At 42.1% G+C, this 23,492-nt stretch overlaps 1 protein-coding gene across 2 annotated transcripts in view; it reads left to right on the top strand.

Moving 5' to 3' along the window:
• CTPS2 (CTP synthase 2) overlaps positions 1-22,988 on the top strand; it is an 86,200-nt gene extending 63,212 nt beyond the window's left edge. For both annotated transcript variants that reach the window (XM_063126414.1, XM_063126416.1), the window contains exons 14-18: positions 14-110; positions 14,508-14,563; positions 15,285-15,381; positions 17,886-18,030; positions 22,896-22,988. In XM_063126414.1, coding sequence (XP_062982484.1) covers positions 14-110; positions 14,508-14,563; positions 15,285-15,381; positions 17,886-18,030; positions 22,896-22,965 — 465 coding nt within the window. In that variant the 3' untranslated portion in view covers positions 22,966-22,988. The remainder of the gene's footprint in view (positions 1-13; positions 111-14,507; positions 14,564-15,284; positions 15,382-17,885; positions 18,031-22,895) is intronic.
• The last annotated feature ends 504 nt before the right edge of the window (positions 22,989-23,492 follow it).

Raw genomic sequence — 23,492 nt, 5'->3', positions numbered from 1 at the left:
TTTCTTTGTTAAGGTTGTTGACATGCCTGAACACAATCCTGGAGACATGGGAGGAACAATGAGACTAGGGAAAAGGAAAACTATCTTTAAAACAGAGGACTCTATCTTAAGTAAGTTGTAAGTTCTTTAGCCGATTTATTTGCCTTTGTGATGAAGACCACCATGCCTGTCATGTTCAAATGTATACTATTTGTAGGCTTGTGTAATTATGCTTTAATTCAATATCTTCTCTGAAAATTCATTTATTTATTTATTACATTTTTATTCCGCCCAATAGCCGAAGTTCTCTGGGCGGTTCACAAAAATTAAAACCATAATAAAACAACCAACAGGTTAAAAGCACAAATACAAAATACAGTATAAAAAGCACAACCAGGATAAAACCACGCAGCAAAATTGATATAAGATTAAAATACAGAGTTAGAACAGTAAAATTTAAATTTAAGTTAAAATTAAGTGTTAAAATACTGAGAGAATAAAAAGGTCTTTAGCTGGCGACGAAAGGAGTACAGTGTAGGAGCCAGGCAGACCTCTCTGGGGAGCTCATTCCACAGCCGGGGTGCCACAGCGGAGAAAGCCCTCCTCCCAGTAGCCACCTGCCTCACTTCCTTTGGCAGGGGCTAACGGAGAAGGACCCCTGTAGATGATCTTAAGGTCTGGGCAGGTACATATGGGAGGAGGCGTTCCTTCAAATAACCTGGCCCTAAACTGTTTAGGGCTTTAAATGTCAATACCAGCACTTTGAATCGGGCCCGGACCTGGAGTGGCAGCCAATGAAGTTGTAAAAGGACTGGCGTAATGTGATCTCGCCGGCCAGTCCCTGTTAGTAAAAATAATTGTGATCACTTAGAATTGTACTTATATTTGGAGGAATTGCTAGAAAATTTTGGAATAGAGGGAATCTCCCATAATGAGTGTAGGATGAGGGAAGTCCAGAGAAGAAGCTATTGATCAATAAATAAAAATGCAGCACATCTCAATCCACAATTATCCCATGAACAAGAGAATCTAGAATTATTCCATTTCCTCACTTGAGCCAATTGAGTTCTAGTGTTTCCTTAGCATAAATGCATAAAGAATAAATTAGTTGCAATGTCATTTTTTCTGGTTTTGGCTTGATATAAAGTTGGACTACATGGGACAGGGCAAACAAAGAATTTCAGGGTTTGATAATCTACTTGCCTCTTCCATCTGGCAAGCACCCATGTTTTCCTTTCCTCCCCTCCTCATTCTCAAGGGAGGAAAAGAAAGGTGTTTTTTGACCTGCAAATTGGGCTTCTGAAGAAAAATAAAACAAAAACCTTGCAGCACCTCATGGCTGTTTCCTGCCAAACCAAATGTGCAATCTCATTGGCCCCATTTGTGTGACACACTAACCCATTGTGGTGAGTAGCCATGCACTGTCCAAGGTTTGTGCACCCGACATATAATCAGACAAACAACACACAGTACGTGGTTTCTTTCCCACTGCCCTCGGTCCTTTGCACAGCTCCACCCCCGTATCCCAGGGAACTTGGTTGCAGAACTTGTCTTATCTGCCGCCAGGTCCCCCATCCCCACTCCAATTGCAATCTCCTGGCCACAGTCCCCTTACTGTGCCGAAACAGCACTTTGGAGGGCTGTTATTTCCCCCACTTTGTCCTGTCATTTGTCACGCCAACTGCTATCCTGATCGTGCTCACAGCTGGGTTTTTTTCTTTCTTTTTTAACAAATTGGTTAGTCGCTGTTGCAGCTGTCCAAAATAATTGCCTCATTCACAGAGTTTTATGTGGGTCCCGATGACATTGTCTTCAATTTGTAGATCTCCCATGTTTTCCCACTTCCTTTTCCATCTTTTTTCTTACCAGAAGAAATCCATTGAGGAAGAGAAGAGCATCATAATGCTTTTTGATTTGTGGCACTAGGAGCTCTCAGTCCAGAAGCACCCCATGACAGGAATGGAGATAAATCATGCTCCCTTTTTTCTCCATGAAGGAAATAAGGGATAGTTTCTTCCCCTTCCTTTTCAGTTTTTGTAGAAGCAGCAGGGAGATGTTGATAGTGCTTTTTCCAAAAACCCAACTTTGGGGAAGGGGGGGGGAATCACCTCTAGTTTCCTTTCCCAAGAATGGGGGGAAAGGTGGTTTTACTCTGAATTGGAGTTTTTGCAGAAAGTGCCAGCCATGCCTTGCTGTTCCTTCTTGCACAACCCAAAAGACCAGTACAAGGGCAAATACCCCTCCCAACCCTGAGTTCTCTGTACAGTGTATTTGCTATGGTGCTCAGGGAATGGTCAGATCATCCGTTATGATGTTGTGCAATATCAAAAATTGTGCTTGCTTACTCTCTGTGCACCCACATCTTCTGTCAACAAGGATGCCTAATATTGTCCTGGTCCTATATTGCCTTATGAAGCATCTAGCTTCATTGTTTAATCTATCCATCCAGCTATTCATCTAAGCAACAAACAAGTATGGGAGGATTCCTCTAGCACTGCAGTAAAGCTCAGGTGCTTCATAAGGTAAAACAGGACAGGATAACAAGGGGCATTTTCCCAGCACTCCATCCACCCCATCTGAATTTGAGCTTGAAAGATCAAGGAAAAGCGGGTGTGTGGAGGGTAGGTTGTAAGCAAGTACAATTTGTGTCATTGCCCAATGTCATCACTAAGCATGGGGCATGTGAGTTAGCTTCCAATTTCCTGGCTTTGGGGAGCTTGAGCTAACATGAGGTAGCCTTAACTATGATCTTAAACTGGCAGAGGCTTTTTTTTTGTCACTGAATAATATGTTGGTTGAACGTTGCTGTGCTGTTTTTGCAACTATGTTGCAAAAAACAACTTCATTCGTGTGTTGTTGTTTTTCAAAAGAATGTGTGAGAGGTCGCTTAATTGAAAGATGTTCTAGTTACATTCTCTTCTGTTTGTTCTGTCCTTTACACAAATAAATAGAAGGCAGTAGTTTTTAAATGACATATATATATATATATATATATATATATATATATATATGGTGCATGAAAGCACACAACTACCCAACACACTAGTGAAGAGAGGTGATCAACAAGAAACCCGTTTATTCTTCTTCGTGGTGTCTGTGCATCACACATATGGGCTTTGCGCCTGCACAGAGCTAGTTCCGGAGACTTCACAAGCTGAGAAATGTTTAGGCGGGAACCCCTTCCCCACCGTCCACTGAGCATGCCCAGGGGTTCCCGCATAAACTCCCCAGTTCCTTTTCTTCCGCTATGAGTTAGCAGCTCCGTGAGACTTCGCTCCACTTTTTGCTTATCTTTACTTACCTTGCTGAGAACTCGTTCCTACTCCTTCTTCTTTTCCTTTCTTCTCTTCACCTTTTCCTCATATATATATATATATATATATATATATATATATATATTTCTGCCTACTTTCTATTTCTCTTACTCTGCTTAAGCCACAAAACGCCTTATTTAAAAAGTGCTCTTGGTGCTCCCAAAAGATCTCCTCTACCAACAGACACTCTCTTTGCCTTGTCTGCCTGGGTGAGTCCCATAAGGTTGAATCCTGTGGTTTCTGCCTCAAGTTCTCCAGACAAGCTTGCAAAAACCAAGCAGACCGCCTCAGGGCGATACTTTGGGAGAGGGCATTGGCGGTAGTCCACCCTGCTAAAACCGCCTCGACTCCATCCAGCTGGTGTGCAATGGAGTCCTTGCCCCAGTCACCTCCGGAGATGACCTCCCGGAGCTCTGCCCCTACAGAAATGCCGGCCCCTAGCCGAGCTTTGCCTCCTCTTCTGGCTAATAAGCCATCTAAGAGGCCAAAAGAGAGCCGCCCTGCAGAGGAGCCGAAAAAGAGTAAATCCAAACATGTGGAAAAGACTATGGCTCTTCCTCCACCGTCGCTACCGAGCTCCTCCATACCGACATCTCTAATGTGAACGCCATCAACACCGAGGGCTTCGGTATCGAATACTCCGGTACCGATCTCGCCATCTATCCGAATAATTACCATCCCTACGGACGACCCGGTACCGATTCCCTCTATTTCTGAGGGTGAAATCAGTGACTCCCCATCAGTAACCATACTGCCGGTTGCGAGTCCTTCTCGACACCGAGAGATGGCACCGCCGCTCAGCGCTACTGACTCTCTCCTCCTCACTCCCGATACCAAGAAGACTCTCCCAATTCTATACATTCAGCAATCTCTTGGTATTTATTTATATTTATTTATTTATTACACTTATATACCGCTCCCATAGCCAGGGCTCTCTGGGCAGTTTACAGAAATTCTAAAATTGAGGTAAAAACAAGTATACAAAATTTAAAACTCTAAAACACAGAACATACACACATAAAGCATTAAAAACCGATTAAAAACTAAACATGTGGGTAATTAGGATACCGATGCGCAGAATTGACAGATCGCCTTCCCCTTTAAGAGAATACGATAGAGCTTCTGAATGCTCACTTCCACCATATCAAATACCCCACTGGGACAATTGGAGATATCACAGAGATCTTGAATATTTCTACTCCAGACACGGATATCCTCCATACCCTCGATACCGACAACCTCCCTCAGCGTCACTTTCTCGCCCTCCTGCCGACAATGATGCTCCTTCCTCGCATCTGCTCACAACTAGGGATGCCTCCAGGGCGCCTATCTCGGTACCGAGTCAGCAACCTCCCATTATTTCTGCCACAACTCTCTCCTCGCAAACCATGCAGATCGATACTGCACTCCAGCAGCATCCCCAATCAGACGATGATTACGACTCTGACTCTGAATCTTCCATTCCACACTCCATTCCGTCTCCTACTGGCTTAGTGTCTCCTCCAGAAAGATCGTCATCGTCTGAGGATATGGCACAGTTGACAAAACAAGTGCAACGCATGGCCGTGTCTCTTGGTATCAAGATGTCACAACCAAAGGAGAAAGTGGGTGATCCAGTTTTTGATGCAGTGTCCTCTGAGTCTTCTACACCCGTGGCAATCCCGTATTTACCTACACTGCTTCAGACTGCCCAACAATCTTGGAAGTTGCCATCATCCATGCCACCCACTTCCAGGAGGTATGAATCCATGTACAAAATTCAAGAGTCAGAGGCATCCTTCCTATTCAATCATCCTAAACCCAATTCCATCATTGTTGGGGCCTCACAAGGACGATCACAGAAAAGACACACCGCCCCTGTAGACAAGGAGGGCCGTAGGCTGGACATTTTTGGACGCAGAATTTACTCTTCCACCGCTCTTTCCCTAAGAGTAGCCAACTACCAGGCCACCATGGCTCATTATCAGCTAGTCTTATGGGAAAAGATGTCTCTTTGCAACTACTTACCTGATGAGCAAAGGGATTTAGCCCAGATCTTCTACACAGAAGCCATGAGACTTTCCAGACAGGAAATCAATATAGCACGCCACGCCACTGATTGTGCATCAAAAGCTATGATAGCATCTGTTGCCCTTCGGAGGCACGCATGGCTTCGCTCTGCTGGCTTCTCTCAAGAGACACGCACACGAATCGAGGACCTCCCATTTGATGGCAACGGCTTTTTTAATTCTACCACCGACGAAGCCATGGACAATATACAAAAGACTAGAAACACTGCAAAAAAGATGGGTATTGGACAGCCCCAACATCCCTCCTTCTGTCATAAATGTTGGTTTTGCAACCAATCCACTACGTTTTCCTGATCCAATACACAACAGCATGACCGCCTCCTGAGATACCACACTCAAAACCAATATAAGAGACAACAATTTCCAAACCGCTTCAGACAAGTTAAGAACAAACCCGACAGCACCACCAAACGGTGCCTTTGACTCACCGATTCATTCTCTCCTCACACCCATATTCAGAAACTTTCTCGCTCCTCATCTACACACATGGACTCTCATCACTACAGACACCTGGGTGCTACACATCATTCAACATGGTTACAAGATCACGTTCTCCTTTCCTCCACCTCTCAGAATCGTGAAAAACACCCAGCCTTCCCCTCCACTGACACAAGAAACAACATCGCTACTGGAGAAGGGAGCCATCCAACGAGTGCACCCCAACAACATCAACAAAGGGTTCTACTCTCGATATCTCGCAGTTCCAAAGAGAGATGGCGGACTACGCCCCATTCTGGACTTGAGAGACCTCAATGCCTACATCATAACAACAAGGATTCGCATGACCACCCTCGCAGCCATCCTTCCCCTACTTCAACAAAATTCCTGGTTCACAGCAGTGGGCCTCAAGGATGCCTATTTCCACATATCCATCTACCAAGATCAACGCCACCAACTCTGATTCATGATAGGTCAGCAAATCTTCCAATTCCAGGTACTCCCCTTCAGGTTAGCAACAGCTCCCAGAATCTTCACCAAGTGCATGGCACCAGTGTGTGCTTTCCTCAGAATCCTAGGCATCGAAATTTACCCATACCTAGACGACTGGCTCCTGGTAGCCAAGTCCCACACAGAAGCAGTAAAAAATACCAGAACCACAGTCAACCTCCTCAGATCCCTAGGGCTCTGCATCAACGAGCAAAAATCCATTTTTCATCCTACCCAACGCATCAAATTCCTAGGAGCAATTTTGGACTCCACAATAAGCAAAGCCTTCCTGCCTCCCGACAGAGCGTCTACACTATCCCTTCTTGCTCGATCTCTGTGCCAACACAGGACTGTGTCAGCATTCAAAATTCAAAGACTACTAGACCTTATGGCAGCGACTGTCTATGTAGTCCCCTATGCACGCCTCCACATGAGGCCCCTTCAGCTATGGCTTCTCCAGAATTTCGACAATACTAACGATACCCATCATTGAAGACTCTCTATACCGCCTCATATCCGCCAATCCATCCGCTGGTGGACAGCCATAGACAACATCACAAGGGGCATGGACTTTGCACTACCAATCCCCTCGAGAACGGTAATCACAGATGCCTCACAGCTCGGGTGGGGTGCCCACTGCAGACATTTCAAGACCCAAGGACTCTGGAGTCCCATAGACAGACAGAAGCACATCAATGTACTAGAACTACTAGCTGTCAAAAAGGCACTCATATCTTTTCAGCACATTGTATCCGGCCACAACGTTCTCATACTCACAGACAATATGTCCGTAGTATGGTACATAAACAAACAAGGCGGAACATGCTCCACGGACCTCATCGAGTTGACATTGGAAATTTTTCAATGGGCCATTGCACTAGACATCTCCCTCTCTGCACTACACATCGCAGGACAAGACAATGCTTTGGCCGACAACCTCAGTCGCCATTTTGTCAACGACCACGACTGGCAGCTATCCCAGAAGATCCAATCCATGATCTTTCACTGTTGGGGCCAGCCCGTCATAGACCTCTTTGCCTCCCCCTCAACACTGTCTGCACTCACTTCTGCACAAGAGCAGGCCTCGGACTGCAGCATGAAGATGCATGGAAGATGCATTCCAATTCCATTGGTCAGGTCCCCTACTCTACCTGTTCCCACCTATACTTCTCCTGCAAAGAGTTATAGTAAAACTACAGACAACTCCAACGCTATCCTCATTGTACCCTGGTGGCCCAGACAACCCTGGTTCACACCTCTACTCAGACTATCCCTAGAGGAATACATCAGGCTGCCCAGACAACAGAATCTGATCACCAGGGACTCAGGTCACATTCTCCACCCAGATGTTCACACATTACAGCTAATGGCTTGGAGAATCCGATGCTGCACCTAGGAACCGATCTTCCACAGGTCATATTTAATGTCCTAGACTCTGCCAGAAAGCCGGCCACGCAAAGATCTTACTCCCGTAAATGGAAACTGTTTGCTGAGTTTGCTCTCACTAAAGCATCCAATCCGGCATCAGCTCCCATTCCGGTCATCCTGCAATTTCTTTACTCCTTATTTGAGAAAGGCCTTAAATTCTCTTCCCTTCGTGTCTACCTAGCAGCCATTTCCGCCTCCCACTCCACCATTCGTGGTTTTACCGTCTTCATGCACCCTCTAGTCAAATGATTCATGAAAGGCATGAAAAATATGCTCCCACTGGTGCGCTCAATGGTACCTCAATGGAGCCTCTCAGTAGTACTAAAGGCACTCTCATCAAAGCCATTCGAGCCTCTTGCAACGGCTAACCTACGGCTTCTCACCCTCAAAGTAGCTTTCCTTATTGCCATAACGTCAGCCCGGAGAGCATTAGAGTTATGCGCTTTAAGGATAGACCCCCCCCCCTTACCTGATCTTCCACGACAAGGTAGTCCTACGGCCGGACCCTGCGTTCCTTACAAAGGTAGTCTCCTCCTTCCATCTTAACCAGGACATCACTCTGCCGGCCTTCTTTCCGTCACCTTCTTCCACGTTAGAAAGCACCCTCCACTCTCTAGATGTCAGAAGGGCCCTCTCCTTTTACCTGTCAAGGACAGCACCAATTCGTAAATCACAACGTCTTTTTGTGTGCTACGGAGGACAACAAAAAGGGCAACAAGTCTCTACCCAAAGACCTTCTTCCTGGGTAACCCAGGCTATCAAACTGGCCTACAAGGTCACTAACATCCCTCTTGAAGGACATATCCGAGCTTATTCAACCAGAGGAGTGTCCACTTCAGCGGCTTTTGAACGAGGGGTCTCTATCCCTGACCTCTGCAAAGCAGCTACATGGTCCACTCCACTGACATTTGCGTGTCACTACCGCTTGGATCTCAGGGCCCAGAAGGACTGTGCTTTTGGACGTGCCGTCCTCTCCTCCATCCTGTGACATCCCAGCTTGACACCACCCTCCTCCGGTAAGTCTGCTTGTTATTTGCCCATATGTGTGATGCACAGAGACCACGAAGAAGAAAGACAGGTTGCTTACCTGTAACTGTAGTTCTTCGAGTGGTCATCTGTGCATTCACACAACCCACCCACCGTCCCCACTATGTGTCAACCTGGCACTTAGTGTATATATTTCTCCTCAGTGGGACTCTTGCAGTCTCGAAACTGGGGAGTTTGTGCAGGAACCCCTGGGCATGCTCAGTGGACGGTGGGGGAGGGGTTCCCACCTAAACGTTTCTCAGTTTGTGAAGTCTCCGGAACTAGCTCTGCACAGGCGCAAAGCCCATATGTGTGAATGCACAGATGACCACTCGAAGAACTACAGTTACAGGTAAGCAACCTGTCTTTGTTATACAAAAGTTATAAAAAGGCTGATGTATCCCATAGTTGTTTAACAATAATGGTGTTGGGTACTATAATACAATAAACCAATAATTGGAATGATATTCCTACTTAAAGACTATACAAGTCTATAATACAGCCCATCAAAATCACACTAACACACTTTAGTATATTTGACACATTTGGCAATATCATCAGTACATAACATATATTCACAGATTTAATGTAAATAAGGTTTGTTCTTGTTATATTGTGTTCTTTCCAGCGTTGTAAGTTGATATTGACAGGATTTTGCAATATATTTCCCATTTTCGCTGCTCAGGCTTCATAGGAATAAACGCCATATCAGGTTAAACCCTCAATTGTGGAATATTCAACATCCTCAAAGACTTTAACACGGGGGAGAAAACCCCTCCAATTGAAGGCAGCCTGTCTGTTTGTGGTCTGAAGAAAAACGCAGAAAGCATGTTCTGCTAAGTAACTTGAGCTGAATAACTTCAAATAAGCTGTGAAGAACATGTTACATATCTCCAGCTGTTAGGTTCTGCAGTTTAATTTGAGCTTGAATTTGAAGTAAATATTTTTCTAATCCATTATCTGTTTAAAACAGATCAGTTTTTCTTCCCCCAATGAGAACTTTGCATAGAACTCTTTACCCAATCAAGACAGTTACAGATAGTAAAGGAGACAGGAATGAGCATTCATCTCCTGTAGCAACTGAAAGTGCCTCTTTCAGGAGGGTGGAGAGATTATATTCTACATGTTTGAAATAGGGGTGTGCATGGACCCCCCGCTCCGCTTCACTTCCAGATCCGTGATTTTTGGATCGGGCCGCTTTGCCCCGCCCCCTCTCTGCCCATTTCCGCTCCGCTCCGCTCGGAGCTCCGGATCCGGATCGGAGCTCCGTTTCCCCCCCCCATAGGGTTGCATTGAAAGCTAAAAAATTAAACAACTTTTTTTCGGTTCAAGTTAGAAACCTCACGTTTGGCACCATGACACCTCATGGACGTATACACACGCACGCCAAGTTTCAAGGGAATCCCATCATCCCCTGATTTTTGGGGAATTTATGAAAATCGGGCACCCCATTCAGACCCCTTGGGATAGCTCCGTCAATTTGCACGTTAGAAACCTCAAACCCGCCACCATGACAGCTTATCCATGTGTCCACATGGACGCCCAGACTCAAGGCAGTCCCATCATCCCCTGATTTTTGGCGGGGCTCTAACCTCTAACGCACCACCCATAACCCTAAGTCACACCCCTTTCGATAGCTCCGTCAATTTGCATGTTAGACACCTCAAACTCGGCACCATGATAGCTTATCCATGTGTCCACATGGACGCCAAGTTTCAAGACAATCCCATCATCCCCTGATTTTTGGGGAATTTTTGAAAATCGGGCACCCCATTCACACCCCTTTCCATAGCTCCGTCAATTTGCACGTTAGAAACCTCAAACTTGGCACCATGACAGCTTATCCATGTGTCCACATGGACGCCCAGACTCAAGGCAGTCCCATCATCCCCTGATTTTTGGGGAATTTATGAAAATCCAACACCCATTCACACCCCTTTCCAATAGCTCCGTCAATTTGCACGTTAAAAAAAAACCTCAAACTCACCACCATGACAGCTTATCCAGGGATACATACGCCGCACGCCGAGACTCAAGACAGTCCCATCATCCCCTGTTTTTTGGCGGGGCTTAAACCTGCAGACCTCTCAATGGGGCCATTTCAAAGGAAATCCCAACATGCCATGAATTGGGGAGTAGAGATCAGCCTATATGAATCTTCTTCCACACTTGAAAAATGGATTTGGAACTTCCAAAACTCCAAGTGAGCGCAGGAAGGACTTCTCCCCTGAGTCAAAGCCAGACACACACAACATCCCTGCAAGGCGGGCAGGGGAGGAGAGAGGGAAGGCAGGCAGCAGACATTTCTGGGGGCATAAGGAAGTGAGCCAAGGATAAGCCAGTAATGCATATAAAATGGAATAAATAAATAAATAAACGAAGGAGGGGTGGAATTAAAAGCAGCAGTGTTGCTGAATAAACAGCAAGAAGAACTTTTTTAAAAAGGCTATATCTGTCTTTTACCAGCAATAGGGGGACGTGCCCAGGGGAGGGGGAAGCAGCAGCTGCCAATTTGACTGGTGGTCAACCAGTCTTTTAAGAAGCAAGGCTGTCAGTTCAACTCATGAAAGCCATTGCTCCACTGCTAAGAAGTAGAACTGTCACTTCAACTCATGATAGGCATCGCTCCACCACTAAGAGAAGTAGACCGCTCACTTCAACTCATGATAGGCATTGCTCCACCGGGTTACTCTCTTTGGAAGGCTCTGATGGCCTTCCAAGTACAGGAGAGAGTGGGGGCACGTCCACAATGAGATGCCCTAGGGGAGCTCATCCCCTTGCACCACATCTTTTCAGTTGTTCCCCAAAGTTAGGGTGGGTAGCAGTGCTGTGTTTCTATCTCTTATTATTGGCTTAGTATATGATTTCACAGGTTGTGTTTGTGCATTTGGTGGGGCTACTGTTTTAAAAAACACTGGGAAAAGTCCGTTCAGACTAAGAAAGAGAAGTTTCCCAGAATCTCAAATTACCCGTTTTGCCTATCCCCTCCTCCAACTTTGGGATCATGTGATCATGACCGGGAGTTGACTCTGCCCCTCAGCAATCGAAAAGGTAATCTTTTTCCCGCCTTTACCCTACTTTTAAAAAAATTCTAGCGCGCGACCTGCACCACGCAGAGAGCTGAGAGTAGTCTCAAAATGACCCCCATCCACGACTGTCTAAGCACAAGAATTTTCAGAACGATAGCTTAAAAAACAACCCAGTTATCCCCGATTCTTTTCCGCAATGCAATCCTATGGGCGAAAACCGCCGTTTGACCCGCGCTGTCCGTTTGTTGACCCGATTTTTTAAAAAGTATAGCACGCGACCCGCACGACGCAGAGAGGTGAGAGTAGTCTCAAAATGACCCGCATCCATGACTGTCTAAGCACAAGAATTTTCAGAACAATAGCTTCAAAAACAACCCAGTTATCTATGGGCGAAATGTTTCAAGATAGCGATCGGAGCGCTCCGCGGAAAGAGAAGCGCTCCGAAAATGGGCGCTTCTCTTCGCCTTGCTTCTAGGGGTCCGCGGTCCGCCTCTGGGCAAGGCGGAGCAGGCCAATTCGCTCCTGCTTCTGCGCTTCTAATAGGAGCGGAGCACATGCCTAGTTTGAAACAATGCAGGAGCAAGAGAAATGCCTAGTTTAACAAGATTAGATTTTCTAACTCAGGTCAGTGGTTCTAAATGCATCACCATCTAATCTTCTTTACAAACTGACTTTATTGTTTTTCTCTGTACTTCATGTTCTTAGTCATCCAGGAGCCCAGCACAGTCTCATTGTAACTTTTCCTTTATTGTTGTTGAAATATTGCATATTTGTTCTAATCTTTCCATTCTAGCTTGAAAGCTGGCTTTAAAACAATCCTGCCAACATTTTGGTTTAATAAATGCCACTCAAGATATGAGCTTGTCAAAGAGCAAACCTATTAACCTATTCATTTTCATGTAAACTGCATTAATTTCACTTTTACCCAACATTGCTTTTGACAAGGAAGGCAGTATGGCTGTATTTAAGAGCCAGAAAACATAATTAAAATACTCTGGATTTATAATTAAAATACTCTGGATTTATAATTAAAATACTCTGGCATTTATTTAGAAGTGGCTGTTAAATGAAAGAGGCATTTGACTGATACATGTAGAATATAATCTCTCCACCCTCCTGAAAGAGGCACTTTCAGTTGCTACAGGAGATGAATGCTCATTCCTGTCTCCTTTACTATATGTAACTGTCTTGATTGGGTAAAGAGACAAAAGTTGCATGTTGTGTGATCCTTTGTTAGTAATTGATTGGTGGCTGTGGAGTCATGAACCTTTTGATTCATGAACCTTTTGATAACTTGGTGCATGTGTTTTGAGACAAAATTGAGAAATACTGATGTATATAGTTACAGTGATACATTCAGTTCAATCTTAACATTTACATCCATTTTCTTTCTGATTAGTACATTTTTGTGGAATAAGAAAACATGACATATACTGAGTCAGACCATTGGTTTATCTAATCCAGCATTGAATTTGCTGACTGTCAGTGGGTCTTCAAAGGACTTAAGTACAGTTGTTTCCTAGCTCTGGTACCTTTGTAACTGGAGATATTGACCTGGTCTGCATATAACACTAACCCAAGCTTTACTTAACCCATGGTTTGTTCCCCCACCCCAGGTTTGTCTAGCAGATGATTGAACCAAACCATGGTTTGTTTTCTGAATGACTGGGTTGTTTGTTTTCTTGTCCTTTGCCTGCTCCTTTCCTATACCACAAACACATTTGCAGTGTTGTAGTACTGGCATGATTTCACTATATCAGCTGCCTGCTTCCCATTGGCCTATTCTGTACCAAGGGCATGTTGGCTAAAGAAAGGCTTCCAGCACTTTGCCTAGGGGGTGGAAGAATGGCTCCACCACCCCTAAGCAAAGTGCTTGAAGCCTTGCATTCAGAGAAATCTAACCCTTTCTTATCACTATGGCAGTGCGAAGGAATCGTTCTTTTACCAAAATAAAGGAAATACCTTTCAATATTTTTGAAGTCTTGCATCTCAATTTAAATAAAAGACTGAGGCCTTTGCTAGACCTACCGGTAAGTCCGCAACAAAGGAGGGGAGATCCCGCGATGCGAGTATTGTGGGATGTCACCCTTGTTTACACGCAAGGCACGACGAGCTCAAGAAAAGAGCTGTCGCACCCGCCATTTTTTTTTAGTTTTAAAGGGCTGACTGCGCAGGAGCGCACAAATGACGAACTGTGAGTTTTTTAAAAAGAAAAATTGATTTCCCCGCTCCCCTCACCCTGCCCCCCGATGGGCGCAGTTCCTGGCTCACATGGAGCTGGGAAAAGCCGTGGAAACGGGCCACACACTCTCGGGCTTGGGCTCAGCCCGAGACCGTGGGAAGAAGCGGGGCCAAAGGGTAGGCCTATATCTCTGCCTGTCCTAATCTCTTAAACTGTACAAATATCCTGGGGATTGGTGCTTGTATATGTATATTACTCCAGTAGCTGTGTCATGAGATAAAGGAAGTATCTGGTTACCTGTGGCAGAGTCCTTCTGTAGCACCTTCTCTAGGGGCTGGGGAGAGGGTGTCTTTTAAATCTCTGCTTTAAAGTTCTGAGCATCTTCTCTGCCTATATGTTTTAGATTTAGAATGTGAAAAATAGGTCTGCTAGGTTGGGTTGTTCAGCTATACCTAGTTGAGAAAGTGCTTATACAATTGATTTGAAACTCTTAGGCCATAGATAAAAAAGTACTGATGTTGGTAACAACAATACAAATGTGTTTTATATTTAGGGAAACTCTATGATGATGAAGTATTTGTGGAAGAACGCCACAGGCATCGCTATGAGGCAAGTGATAGCTAAACATATTTTTTACTGTTTATCATCCATGCACAATTTTTATTCAAGGCAATACTTCTATTCATTCTTCTAACAAGTATCCATAGGCCATGCAGTAAATCCCTTAAGGTTAGACAGAACTGCAAAAAACTTTATAAAATACAATGATATGGCAGAAGTGTATTTAATCAACATTTTCTTTTGCTTTATCTTCAAAGAAACCTACATAGCATCTGCATAATGGAATACTATGGGCTGCTATTTACACGATGATCCACTGCAAAATCTAGTGCAGACCAGCAAAGAGACGTGCATGACACAAGCCTTTTGTTTTATTTTCTTTATTTTTTTCTGTTTTGGATTTTTTTAATCCAATTTTTGTTTTTGCTTAATGGTTTTATTAATATACATGAAACCTTTACTCTTTGAGGATGATATAAAGATGCGATATAAAGAACCTAAAGGGGAGGGAGTGGGGGCAGGAGGCTATGTCGTCTGAACCAGTGTTTTATTTTATTGTTGTGTTATTGTTAGAACCACTAAAATTGTTGTGGCTGTCAATAAAACAATGGGAAACTCCAGCAAGACAGATTATCACAAATGACTAGTCTCCACACGCACTGCCAGTAGATTTATATCTGGATATACATTACCACCAGTATTACGATATTCATATAAGCACTATCGAAGCCATATTTATCTTCTCTTTCTTTGCTTTTCCCTTTTCAAGGTAAACCCTGAGTTGACTCACTTCTTTGAAGAGAAAGGTTTAAAATTTGTTGGCCATGACACTGAAGGGAAGAGAATGGAGATCATTGAACTGAGTGGTAAGGAATCCAGCTTTTGGCAGCATCTTATGTATATGGAAGATGGAGTGTTCATTACACATTGGATAGGTCTCGCTGAATTTTACCTCTAGTTTTCATTCAGTTTTCTGTTAAAAAATGGCAAATCAATTAAGTAAGGCAGGTTTGAGGTGTTTTCTAAGGAAGTAATATTTGTGAGGAGAAACTTACCTTGTTTGGCCTTAGCAGCTGATTAAATTATAGTAGATATGTGCCTATAGGAACAATATATATTTCTTAGATTAGCTACCAGCCAGTCAGACTGATTTTGGAGATGATGTCCCACAGTGCATTTTTCTCTAAAGGGAAAGGTGCTAGAAGGATTTGTAGAAGGTCCCTTGTTTAATCCTTCCCTTGGTAGTCATATTGGTCACTGTAAAGTTATAAAGCATTGTACATTTCTATTTAACACAGATTTGTCAAGTAACTCGGAATCCTCATTAGATACCAAAGAAAGAGCTAATGTAAGACAGGGCTTACAGTTTAACAACTGCTCACTTTTAACTGATCTTGCAGATATATGTCAAATCTAACTTAAGAAGGGAAATGTTCTTTCACATACAGTAGCACCTATTTCTTTGATTCCAAGACACACTTTTTCCCCATATAAACATCTCTAAAAATGGGGTGCATCTTAGAATCGTGGGTGTGTCTTAGGGTTTTTTTTTTCTGTTGGTGGTACTGAAATTAGTGTGCGTCTTACAATCGATGGCGTCTTACAATCGAAGAAATACGAGTATATTTATTTGAAATATTTAAACAAAACTCAAAATAGTTCATAATCTATGTTTGGTTCAGTTAACACCCATTTACACTTCAAATGTGTTTCTGCTACCCCTATAAAATTTCTCTCTCTCTCTTTTCTGTGGTTAATGTTTATTATAAATGTGCCCAGACATGGTAAAGTCAGAAGTATCATTTGTCAATATCTGAAATTTAGGGATATACATCTCTTTTGCCACAAAAGTGTTCTTATTGATATTAAAAATAGAATAGTTACAGAGATTTAGAAGTAGCTCTCTGCCAAAACAAACATTATCTAATTATGAAAACCTGAAGTACAGTAATTAAATTGGGCACCAATATGTGCCACAAAGAACTATTTCTATAATTTCATGCTGCTATGGCATGAAATGTAGTTTGACATTTTGGAAATATTTCAAAAATGATAGGAAATAACTGCATGGATTTTTTTTATTCCTGCTAGATTACTTCTGATATGCACACTAATGTAGAGTAAAGTATTTCATCAGTCTTACTTGAAAATATTTATGCACAGTCTATGATGAAATATGATAGTGTTTTTAAACAGTGCTGCTATGAAAGAAATAAGAGAAGCAATAAAATCTCTAATGATTTTCTAGAACCCATTTTGGGTGGCAAGGCAAGACTTTTCATTAGTAGCAGAAAACAAATCACCTAAGCAGAAAATTACAGCTGTCTTGCCACTAGTGGGCAAAGCATATGAGCAGATGTCAAAATGCATGTTGTTAATAATGTGTTGAGATATGCTGGAGGAGGAGTGTTTAATTCTAGAGAGTAAACCACCTCTGCTCTGTGACAATTGTCTCTCAGTTGAGGGGCATATGTTGAAAGGGAGAAACAGCTGATTGCAAAGAAGGGGCTGCGGGTTTCTTCATTACAATTACTGTGCCTACATCACAGCATAGACAAATCATCTGAGAGAAAAGTATTACAAGGGTGCAGGGAGAGGGTGGCTTCCAAGGAAGGGGATGGCCATGGAATGCTGACTGAACGTTTGGGGTGGGTGAGGGAGAACAGAAAACAGAGTGGGAGAGGGAATAGAATGGTGTATCTTTGAGGGTTGTTATAAGGGTAGTGTTACCATAATGCAACACCCTAAAGGTCTAAATCCTAATATGGTTAGGCTTAAATTAATTGCACATTAAATCATTTGTAATATTATTATAGTCCAAGAGCCCATGTCAAAATACTTATGTCATAAGGTAGAATTTGGACATCTTACAAAAGTTGTGGCATCTCCAAAACTGCCAGTCTTATGCACAACTACTGTGATCAATAATTACATCATAAGGTACATGGATGAAACAAGCAATATCTGTTGGGGAGTAGCGTATATAATTACACACTGTCCAATTTGTCTGACTTTGTTGGGTCATACCCCATTCTGACCGCTCTAAAAGGGGGAATATTATATACATAACCTGGAAATATATACCCAGATGTTGCTTGTTTCATCCATGTTCCTTACCAAAAAGGGATTTGTGGCCTGTCACCCTATAAATGCCCAAGCAGTTGTGCATAACACTGGCAGTTTTTGAGATGCCACGACTTTTATAAGATGTCCAGACAGTCAGACATTTTGTACCTTATGAGATAAGTATTTTGACATGGGCTCTTGGGCGTGTGTGTGTGTGTGTTTAACGTTTGGCTGCTTATATTTTTTTAAATAGTTTTTTAAAACAGTTATTAACTACTTTATTTTCTTTATGATCTATTTGTAGATCACCCATATTTCATTGGTGTCCAGTTCCATCCAGAGTTTTCTTCAAGACCTATGAAGCCTTCACCTGCCTATCTTGGTCTCTTGCTTGCTGCAACAGGGTCGCTTGGTGCATACTTGCAGCGTGGATGTAAATTATCTCCTAGGTAACCTTGGGTTTTTACTTGAGTGATGCTTGATAACAACCTTTATCATTAATATGCAATTCTAGAAGTATGTTAACTTTGAATTTTATTATTAGTGTTGTTGTTGTTGTTACTACTATATACATGAGAAAAATACTGAATCATGAATAGTTTAAAAGGGTAATCTGTGAGTCTATATATAGATGTTTTCATTTGAGACAAATAATTTGGAGGTTAAGAACCTTTCGTCCATGGAATTCATTACATTATAATTGCATGCAATACATTAAAAACTAGTTTTCACCGGAATTATTGAACTTCTGTTTTTATTTTCCTGTCCTATTTGTAAGTAGTCTTATTTATTTATTTATTATTACATTTATATACTGCCCAATAGCTGAAGCTCTCTGGGCGGTTTACAAAAGTTAAAAACAGTAAACATTAAAAGTATACAAAATTTAAAACCATCAAAAACATAAAAGCAACAGTATAAAAACAACAGTATCCATTTAAAAACAACAGTTCGGGGGTCGTTAAAAAACAAACTTAGCATTGTTAAATGCTGTTAAATGCCTGGGAGAAGAGAAAAGACTCAAAGATCTCAGTGAGTGAGTAAAAGACATCTGCTTATATAGCTATCACTATAGCTATCATGTAGCGCCGCCTCCTCCCGTCCCTGGCTAGAGAAGGATGGGGGACCTTCCAAATGTTTTTTAGGGTTGGGGAGGGTTGTATTCAGGCAGGGGACAGGAAGAATTGGCAACACTTTTTACCCTATGCCTTCCATCCATACAACAAGATCAGCACACATCTGTTTTCAAAAGCAGGGTTAACAAGTCTAAGCAAAACCATCTTTCCATTTCTACCAAACAAATCCACTCCAAATTTTTCTTTCCTCCCTGCTGTAGCTCCCCCCTGCCTTCTCCCACCCAGTCAGTCAATCCATATACAAAGCAAACCTCTCTGTTCTTAAAAAACAAACAAACACTTGCAGTTGGAATGAAGTGACAGGAGCTTGTTGATTGAGAGGTATTTGGAAGGAATGAGGGCAGAGGGGGTGCTGCAAAGGTCCCTTGGAAATCGCAGCTGAATTCCAGGAGAAGGAAAGTGCTGGGGGAGGGAATCAAAAGAGATTGTATGGAGGGGAGAGTGGTTTTATGCAGGTATTGACCCAGGGAGTGTGTGCTCAGATTCAGCACTGAGGAGAGCAATCCTGCAGCAAAAGTAAAGACAGGTTATCTCAACACTAGCCTTGACAAGCAACTGATGTGATTATAGCTATGTTTGGAGAGTCCTTTTGGAAACTCCAGCTCCTCAAGTGTTACATCTGGCTTTTAAAGGGTCAGTGACCTTTAAAAGCCAGATGTAGTAGCTTGCATCTTTTGGGAGGTGAGGGTCTGAGGAAAGAGGAGCTAGTTAAGGGATACTCCCCAGGGACTTCCTCACTCTTTAGAGTCAGAGGATAAAGGTGGAGCACCCTACTTGTATAGGACCTGTTTTGACTTCTCTTTAAAGTTGCTGTCACTGGAAAATCCAGTCTTTGATGGCTCTCAGTTCTGCACTGTGATGGTGGGAAGGTGATAAATGAAAGGTGACATCTGGACTACTCATAAAATTCCGTGTTTGAGGCAGGGCAATTGCACATTGAAAACTCTGTCTGGAAGTGCCATAAGAGATGGGAGAGGAGAATTTGGGAGAAAGAGTTATATTCACCTCCCCTTCAGTGCAACTCTGATCCAAGTTGGGGAGGACTGCAGCTGGTTTTAGAAGGTCCAATCATGATTTTACAACTTAACATCTAGTATAGCCTCAGGTGACAGCACATATTGTTTGCTTGTCTGCCACTTTTAAAAGGGTCTGCTGTCAGAGCTGGGGAGCAGGAGAATGGAACCTCCAGGAGGCCATTGTTCAGACTAAGAGGTAACAGGGCAAGCAGTCTATTGTCACACCTCAGCCTAAAATGGGGTTTGATGAAATTGTCAGGATAGGAGTGAGTGAATCTTTTTATTACTTATCTTGAACAATGTAAACAGTTGTCCTATGATGTACAGTACAGTTGTCAAGAGGATGGTAAAACTTTTGCCAGTAATAGCTGATACGGCATAGGAACCATTGCACATTCAGCATTTGACCATGGTAGTACAGCACACAGCAGCTCATGTGAGAATTAAGGTCTCTCTCATAAGATGTTTTAACAGTAAACAAAAATATATACAAGGAACTACTCTTAAAACATTTTTAAAGCAGAGCTTTAGTAGAGGCAAAGCAATGTTTATTTAGTACTTAATTATATTCATAGCCAGAGACTTTCAGAGGGATTTCTGTGGAGTATTTAATATGAGCAACCTCTAAGCCCAAATTCATTTAGTCTGTATATGTTTATTTGTTTTTTAGCAAACACTGGCTGAATGAGATTTTCCTTTTCTTTTCTACTTTAAACTGCCTCCTTCCCTCAACCTTTTACCAATCTTCTTGAAATTTTCAGGTTATGTAAAACCAACATTTCCTTCTGGCACATGTAAATTTCAGGAAGATTGGTGAAAGATTTTCGATTTTATGAATGTTAGAATGACCAAGCCCCCAATTACCCCTTTATAATGGTAGAATGCTTTCCCCCCCTGTTGAACCTTAACTAAGGATGCATGGCTGTGCGTCCTTAAATATGCAATACCTAAGGATAATGACAGAAGATGCATATATATATTTCAAGTAAAGTCAGTTACAAAATAATAAAATATTACCAACGTTTTCTGTTTTTAGCATAAATGTGATATTATAGTAATAATAAAAATGTGTGCTATTATTGTCATCTTTTTAGTATGTTTTAATTTTTTTATACAATATGCAAAACTATTTCATAATATCAAGTTTTATTCCATGCTTCCTTGGGTATATTCAGAAAGAAGTAAGTACAACATCAGTATTACTGAAATAAAAATATATGTTTAACATGTTTCTATGCTTTAATATTAATTACTAGCAGAGTGCCCATCATTATGACAGAAGTTAGTGTCCATTTTGTCCTCTCTAGGAGAAGCATATTTTCTCTCACTCAAACTGGGCCATTGAGAGCAGTGTTCTATTTTCTCCCATAGAATTGATTGACTGATGTTCTTGTCTTTTAGTACCAAAAAGTATACTACTGCTTTCTGGGATCATTTTCAGTTGAGCAGTGAAAACCTTTGCTATCCAAGATGCTACTGAGGAGAGATTGGCAGAAGATAGAGGCAGTTTTTGAGGCTGGGGGGAGTGCTAGGAATGTTCCCTGTTGCCTTTTTATCTTCCTCCCAATCATTTCCCCCCACTCACTAATTCTTCCTGTTTGTCATGGCACCACCCTTTTTATATATACCAAAAGTGAATTTGCTGTCCAATTTGCCAATCCTTATGTAGCCAAAAAGTACAACCCATGCACATGAAAAAGGTATAGTAGCCTTGAGGGAAATCTCAAGATTAGCAGAAATACAACAAATCTTTAGAAAGAAACTTATTGTTTGTGGTGGGGGAATCCAAAAACAACCTTATTAACCAGAACATTGAGTCAGTTGGAAAAGAAATGCAGGAGATTGTATCTGCTGGTGAAGAGGAGGGCTAAATTCCACTCAGGTTTCTCTGGATCCAGCTCTATAGTAGAGCAGTAAAATATGCCTGCCAGTAATACATGCTTGGCAGAACACTCCTTAACTGTCAGTTAACAGTTAGTTTGAGGGAATTTCCTCCTTGCACAAGTTCTACTCTAGTTCTGGGGTGCTGAGCAAAATACCCTCATGTGAGATTTTTGTTGGACAATCCAGTTCCTTACAGCTATAGGAAACTTGGGGATTCCTCCATACCAAAGCAATAGATGTTTTTGCTATTTATTGGCAGTAATACTTTCTCCCTTTCTCATCAGAAATGCTAAGGCAGTTTAGTCAGAGCTCCCAGTCACTGGATATAAAAACAAAAGACGGTTGAATGATGGTCTTTGAATGCATACCTGAAACATGCATGAGCAGTCACAAGCAATCACCCCTCCCCTGCCGCCATCAGAAGAAAATCAATACAAAACACCCCACTTAGACTGTTCATGCTTACCAGAACAGCTGCATATACCAAACAAAAATGGCAACTAATCACCATGAAATTCTGTTCATAAGATAAGGCCGTAAGACTCTTATCTCTTGTACTGAATAACAGTATTTCTCACTAACATGCCACTGATACTAAGGAGATTAATTCAATTTTGAATATTAGCAATATGGAGAACTGGCTTGAAAATAATGTTACACTTCTATTAAAGGAAATAGATATTTGCATCCAGTGACATTCAAGGAAGCCTTAAGAATGGTGCCATTTTTTATTATTCAGTTTATCACAACCCAATAACAAGAGTTCTCTTGGAGACTTAGTGACATGGAATCTTAAAGAGACTTTAGAGCCTCAACCCCTACACAAAATGTTCAATAAGCAAGCATTTTCCTAATTTGGAATTCTTGGTAAAACTAGGGTGGTTTCAAGGGGCTACATTGTTCATGTGTGTTATATTTTGTTGTGATTGACGTTCAGTAGCAAGGCCATTTAGACATTTATCGCATAGTCTTCCATCACAAAATTGACCTCACCTTCTTGGGGAAACTAAAACGCGATCAGTAGGAACAAATCTCTCATATGATGACATTGCTACCATGTTAATAATCAGAGGGCCCATTTAAGACAAAGTCAACACTTTTATGTTTCATTGATTTTCATGAGAAAAAGAGTTAATATATGTTTAATTTTCCCACCAAAATAAATGAGATTTCAAAGTGCTTAATATTGACTGGTATTGCACTGATAGAGATTAAGAGTAGGAAAACCTAAGGTGAAGAAGTGGCTTCTTACTTGTTTGTTTGTTCCATTCTGTTTAGTGACAGCTACAGTGACCTCAGTGATGATAGTTTTCCAGAAAAAGAACTTCCTGAATCAGAAAAAAACTGAACATTGTTTAGAATAGGACACAGGTAAGCATGATCCTTTGGAAAATGAATGAGAGATACCCCCTCCCCCTGCTCTCTGCCTGCTGTGGTGCTGAAAGCTAGTATTTGCTTTGGGTGGTGGTGGTGGGGCGGGTTAAATTCCCTGTCAAGTCTGCTGTGATCTTCTTATTTATCAACCCCCCATCCCAGCTGATAACAATCTGCATTTTTAAAAATGTGAATATTAAATGCAAAGACATATAACATCATGTCTGTTTTGGCCCTCAGAGGATGACATGGAGTCATCCTAAAAGATTTTTACTCTGGCTTTCATATATTAACTCAGAATCATCTAGAGTTCGTCTCTCTTAGGTATGATGTTTCCCTGATCACCGAGTTAATGATTCAGAGAGGTGCATCTCATCAGTAGATGGGATCTGGATTCTAGATCCCACAAGTACTACCAGAGTTTGGTCTCTGGAGCATATGCCAGTGCCTCTCATTGATGCCAAAACTCAAGAGCTTCTTTCAGGAAGCAAAACAAAGGAA

Source organism: Elgaria multicarinata, chromosome 5 (genome assembly GCF_023053635.1).
Source record: "Elgaria multicarinata webbii isolate HBS135686 ecotype San Diego chromosome 5, rElgMul1.1.pri, whole genome shotgun sequence".
Classification (NCBI taxonomy): domain Eukaryota; kingdom Metazoa; phylum Chordata; class Lepidosauria; order Squamata; family Anguidae; genus Elgaria; species Elgaria multicarinata.
Note: the sequence above shows the minus strand (reverse complement) of the source record. Positions and strands in the feature narration are given on the sequence as shown.